This window comes from Colletotrichum chrysophilum, assembly GCF_026319265.1.
Source record: "Colletotrichum chrysophilum strain AFK26 chromosome Unknown scaffold_170, whole genome shotgun sequence".
Lineage (NCBI taxonomy): Eukaryota > Fungi > Ascomycota > Sordariomycetes > Glomerellales > Glomerellaceae > Colletotrichum > Colletotrichum chrysophilum.
The window spans coordinates 89,170-95,169 of record NW_026517457.1 but is presented as its reverse complement, the minus strand read 5'-3'; the positions used below and the strand labels follow the sequence as shown (position 1 = coordinate 95,169).

The window sequence follows — 6,000 nt, the reverse complement described above, 5'->3', positions numbered from 1 at the left end:
AACGGAAATCCCGTTCCTGGCGCCGGCAACCCCCATCAAGGCGCCATTGTGAGCACGCCTGACGGTGCTTGGCACTACATTGCCCATCTCGAAGCATATCCCGGCGGGCGTATTCCAGTTCTTGCTCCCATCTACTGGGACCCCCTGGTTGACAGTTGCCCGTGCACAGCAACGGACGCAATCCACTTTTTCGTGTATGCGCAAAAAATGACGTAACGGCCAGACCTTGGACCCCCAGACCGTCCGTTTTTGGTCCCTTCGGGCTCTCAGACCCCCCGGTAAACAAAAAAAAAAAAAAAAAAGTTCTGAAGCAGCGGTAGTAGTCTTACAGCAGTGAAGAACCCAAAATCTGAGTGGATGAATCTGGTAATCCAGAAGGGGGAATAAGAAGAAGAACCAATACAGAAGAAGGCTTGCTGGACAAAGAGAAGAAAAAAGACCAAAGTCAACGCCCGCTAGTGTTGTATCGTAAAGGCGTTATATAAAAAAAAGACAGCCGAATGAAGCAATCGCCGTTTTTTTCCCCTTCCCGCTTCCGAAGTACCGAGCAGACAAATCAAAAGAATAACAAATAAAAGTGAGTGGTGGTAGTGTTGAGTGATGGGTTGAGTAAGGTAAAGATGAAAACTTTAGAACAAGCTGGGGTCGGAATGCCGGGTGCTCTCGCCGTCGAAGACGATGCCCCGCCTCTTCCACCCGCCGCGCTTGAGGAAGTCCTCCACGCTGTCCAGGGACTTCATCTGCGGGCGCTTGGGCGGCGAGTTCCTCTTGTGGGAAAAGTTCTGCCACCGAGACTCTCTTACGGGGCGCTCCTCGTCGACGATGCTGCCGTCCCCGTCGGCGTCGACGTCGTCGTCCTCCTCATCGGGCGAGGACATGTCGAGCGTCTGGACGGTGGACTCGGACCAGTGGGAGCGCGGCAGCTGCGGGCGCGTAGCGGCGATGTGCTGCTGCACCTTGAAGAGGAAGTAGTCGTCGCCCTCGGCGGCGTGCTCGCGGGAGCGCTGCTGGTCGATCGGGGTGCGCGGGGAGTCGACGGGCGGCTGGGGCATGCTGGGCACGGCGGCGGCGAAGGCGGCCTTGGTCTTTTGCTGGTGTTCCGCGAGGGCGGCCTCCTGGGAGGAGAAGTAGGAGTCGAGGACGGCGTCTTCGATGGCCTGGGAGTTGTGGATGAGGGGGCGCTCGAAGAGGCGGCCTGGTGGTGGTTGGAAGGTCGGGTGCAGCGAGAGGGGGTCGAAGTCGAGCCTGCGGGTGTGGCGGATTGTGCTGCCTGAGGAGCGGGTTGATTGTGTCGAGGAGGAGTCGTTGCTGGAGATGGAGTTGGAGAGGGAGGGCTTGCGGGTGTGCATTGCCTCGCGGGGGCATTTGCCCTTTCTTGAGGATGATGGTGATGGTGTTGAGCCGAACATTGTGTGGGTTGTGTGTGTGTAAGTGGTGATACCCGTAGAGGATGGTGAGCCAAATGTCGTTGGCAGTCGTGCGTGGGCGGGTGTTGTTATATATAGATGCGAGATGTAGTCGCCCTTGTTTCCCTTCCCGCTGTTCCTGATCCGGACTGTCGGGATGTGATATATATCGTGAGGTGAGAGAAGGAAACACCCGGTGATGGGAAGAAGAAAGGTTGAGAGTGAGGCTTATGAGTGCTGCTGCAAAGCCGTGGACGGGTGGGTGGATATGATATGTTACCACAGAGTTATACCACACAGGGCATGTAATAAGTTTGAAAGTTGTTCAAGGAGTGTGGTTTGTGTGAGTGTGTGACAGGGGTCGGGAGTTGGTTGAGGATGATCAGAGGGGGGGACAGACCGGGACAGGGCATGAGGTTGAGGAAACGAAAGCGGGCATCGGGTCTTATTATAAAACTCGATGATGGACGAAAGCAGGCATTCTGGGGCGGCCAAAAGCCACAACGCATCTGCCTGCCAAGCGTGGGGATGGGATGAGCAAACCGGCAGCGGAGCATCGAGCAGGAAACAGCAATGGAGAGACATGGGCAGCTTAGCTAGCACTGCACACACTGCACACGCTCACACGCACACCGCAGGACCGCCAAAGTGGACTGGCAGCGCACGCGGGCCAAGGTCCCTGACGATCTGGGCTGAAAGAAGGATAGACGAGAACAGGCAGGGAAGCTAGTGAAGGTTGTGGTGTGCGTGTGTGTGAGCCACACTACAACGAGCGGTACGTATGGGAACCGGCGGTGGTACCTAGAGTACCCTCTCTCTCTCTTTTTCTCGTCTTCGCTCTCGCCGCGTTCACGGGACGGGGTGCAGCTGAGCAAGGGTGTGGGGGGTTCACGCTGCCCAGAATGGAGCTAAGGCGAAGCATGAGGAATGAGAACGGTGCCTTGCAGCAGCGTCGTGCGTGTCGCGACAGAAGGTTGAGGAATTCTTAGGGACCTGACGGGTGACTATGCTTGACTTGATGGAGAGGGAGAGAAGCGGAGGGGCGGAATGACCAGCGAAAGGATCAGGCGCATGCCGATGGGACGAGGATGAGATGAGGCCAGGCAAACTCCCCAATCGGTGATCATGGAGGAGGAGGAGGAGGGTGGCATGCCTATCCGCAGCAAGATGATGAGTCTATGCTGATGCTGTGCCCACTGGGGCGGGACGATGATGGTATCCGTATCTGTAGAACGAGAGAGAGAGATTCGATGTCGATGCGATGCAAGATCGAGAACGGACCCGTGAATGCCGCGCCTTGGGGCCCGGCCGGCGTGGGTGTCTATTGCTCACCACCGCGGCGCGGCTTGAAATGCAAACCCCACGGCGCTGGGCAGACAGCAGAATACTTTGTTTGATTGCTCAATTGATTACTCACACGATCAATCAATCACCCGTGGAAGCCCGACGAGCCCAAAAAACCAACCCAACTACCTCGCTCGGAGAACTGTGAGGCCGAAGAAGAAAAGGTTCGTCATTCCAATTCCACCTGGAAACTGCGGATGCGCCTGTCCAGGTCCCCCGGACAGCTTTTGGGCAAAGATGGAAGCATGTCAAATTTGCATCTTCCTCTTCGGGTGAGGCGGCACTAGTCTAGGTAGCTTCGTGTTGTTTGTGTCTGTTGGTCTCTCTCTCTGTACCCGTCTGCCAGTCAGTGATCCGTTCCTCCTCTCCCTTGAGCCTCGTATGAAGAGAAAGAATGGGGGAATAAGAAACGAGAGCCCGGCCAAACATGAAAATAGAAAGTGCACAGCAAAACGGAGTCACGAGAAACAAAAAACTTCTGGGAAGCAGCAAAAGGATTGGCGGTTGGCTTGACCAGGCTGACGACCTATCGAAAGGCAGGGACAGGGGGCCAGCAAGGCAGTGTAGGGACAGGGCTCCCAGGCTTCGGGCAGCTCTCTTCCCGGTTCGCTTCCAGGGTGTGGCTGTCTTTTGCATGTTGCTGGCCTTGCATCTTCCATCTTCCATCATCCATCATCATCATCATCATCCAAACCCGAGCAAGCAGCCCCTCTCCATCCCGGGCGGACACCACCACACCCTGGAACCTACCCTGAAGTTCGGCAGCGACCTCCAGCAGCTCATTTTCCCGATTCTGCACATTCTTCCTCCTCGCCTTCCATCCTCATCCACGCATCCATCCCTCTCGCTGTTTCCCCCTCAGTCTGGAAGGGATGCCGCGCCCGCTATCACTACGTACCCGGGCATATACACACATCGGCATCACACGTACCCATGTGGGTATCTATCTCAATGCGCAAATCAAGGGTTCTGCTGCCGATGATGATCTGACGGCGAGAAGAACATTGCTGGAAGAAGCCCATCATCACTCAGCATGGAAACTAAAAAGCCACTGACAGAAGATCCGCCCTGGCCGGTGCACTGGCGGAGAGCGGCCCAAACGACGACCGCCCCGGGACGGACGGGCGCAACGTTGGGTCCTCCCCCCTTCGGGATACGTCATCCGGTCAATTCGTCTGAACAAGCATCATCAACAGACCGTCTGATGTTTCTTCCTCGCTTTGATAACTAACCTTGAACCTTCTCTCGCCGCGCATCATGGTGACAATCTACAAAACAAAGTGCAGCGAATCCCAGCAGTACGTACAATACAACAAAACCGCGGCACGCTACGGCTTCAGATACGTTCCACAGGCGCGAGGCCGTGTGTTTCATCTTGTCGCTGTCTTCGTCCTTCTTTCTTCGCCATCTGCATCTCATCTTGCAGATCGCGATTAAAAAAAATGTGTGTCTGATGTTCGTCTTTGCTGTCGTCGTCGCAGATACAGTCAGACAACCACACTCACTTTAGTGAGACTTGGGTACCTCACTTTGGGAGCGCTACTTGGGGTTACGTACTCTCATTGCACGGCGAGAGGATGGCTGCGTCGTCTTGTCATCACGGTTGCGTGTCTCTGCTTTCCCAGCTATTACCGGTGTCTTCCTGTTCCTGTCTTACACGCGTAGTCCCTTCCGGCGGCCAAATTGATGACCTAACCACACCCTCGAGAGAACCAAACAGGAGGGGTGTGGCGTGCCTCTCAGTATCTCATCCACTCACTCACTCACCTCGTGTTACTCGCAAAGGAGCCGCCATGCTGCCACGCTGCCACAAGAGGGGATATTTCGACAACGATTGACGCTTTGGTTGGCTGTCATCGATCTGCCCCCCTCAAACCCCTCCCTTGGTCGGGTTATCTGTTTCGCTTGGGAGCAGGTGGATGGTGTGTGTGTGGCTGATCAGCGCTCCTGCTGATCATCTTCGCGGCGGTTCCCTGATATCTTGTCCCCCAGCTTTGCCTCCTTCGCTTGTCAATCAGTGAACCCTTTTTTACCCCCTCCGCAATTCCCTCATCTCATGCACTCTCCCATCGAAGATCTTTGTTAACCGAATGCTTGCCTCTTGGAACCCCTTCAATAACAAATCTGGAAGATCAGACGAGAGAGCCAAGATCTGCCCTTGCCCCCATTTCCTCTTCCATCTCTCGAAACGCTCCCTTCAAAAAAGGGCAATGTCTCTGCTTCAAGTCTCCTGATACGGGATACTCCCGCGCCCTTGAAAGATGCCACCCTGAGCCCTGTCAGAGAAATACAACGGCTCTCTAGCGGGAGGGGGAAAAGAGCACCACCACCAAGCCACTGCCGCAGCTGGCTGATGCTGAGTGGCTGAACGCCTCACGCTCAAGATCGCCTCAACGGAAAACCATCACCATCCTTCAGCCTCCATTGGGATTGGCGGATGCTGAGAGGATCCCCTCCTCCTCATCCCCTAAGCCAAAACGAACACAAAAGCCGCCACCGGTCTAAGCCAGAGAAGGGCAAACCCACGCTGTCCTCATCAGCCGTTTACGTCCACAGGCACACGGGCGAGTGTATCCAATTGATCATGCTGCGGAGTCCTTGGCTGCCGCACAAATGGCTTTATTTCTCTGGCAGGAAGAGACCACACACACGCATGCACGAAAATGGTTCCTGAAGATGGAGCGGCGCCACGCAGCGCCATGGCACGATGAGAGTTCGTCTCGCCTCGGGCTAGGCTGCTAACGGCAGGAGGGCAAAAACCGCACACGCAGGCGGCGAAACGGGGGCTCAGTCAGACCGAATTTTTGGCCTTATCGCCTTTCGCAAGCGGACTCGTGGATGGTCCGTTCCTATTCCTGTGCCTGTTCCTGGCCTGAGAACGAGAGAGTTTGTTAGTTTCTCGTACCTGGCCTGGGGTCGTTTGAAACGAACGTGGCCGTCGATGAATCACCCAATCCATCCCGACGGGACCGGAGCTGTCGTTCGCGGACAGCGACGAATGGGAGGCATGGGAGAGATGCTGCGGTTCCTGAGAACTGACAGGCCACCACCAGACGGCGGGCGGGCGGCTGAGCAAGCAAGCAAGCAAGCAGACACGCAAGTGCGTCCGCCGTGCCGCAGCTGCCATCGCATGTTCTGCATGCACTCTAACGCAAAAGACTGTGCCGCCGTTCTGTTCCCCTTCTCACCACCACCCTTCCCGTATGCAGACTGCGGGTATGTCCTCCGCACCTCATTCGCTGGCGCCCAT

The 6,000-nt window shown here is 56.0% G+C and overlaps 1 protein-coding gene across 1 annotated transcript; it reads right to left on the bottom strand.

Annotated features, from left to right (window-relative positions):
- Window positions 1–629: 629 nt before the first annotated feature.
- COL26b_012298 (uncharacterized protein) lies at window positions 630–1,409 on the bottom strand (the record flags this gene model as incomplete). The annotated part of the gene is made up of 1 exon (XM_053184943.1): window positions 630–1,409. The coding sequence occupies one exon, from the start codon at window positions 1,407–1,409 to the stop codon at window positions 630–632; it is 780 nt and encodes a 259-aa protein (XP_053031134.1).
- Between the last annotated feature and the right edge of the window lie 4,591 nt (window positions 1,410–6,000).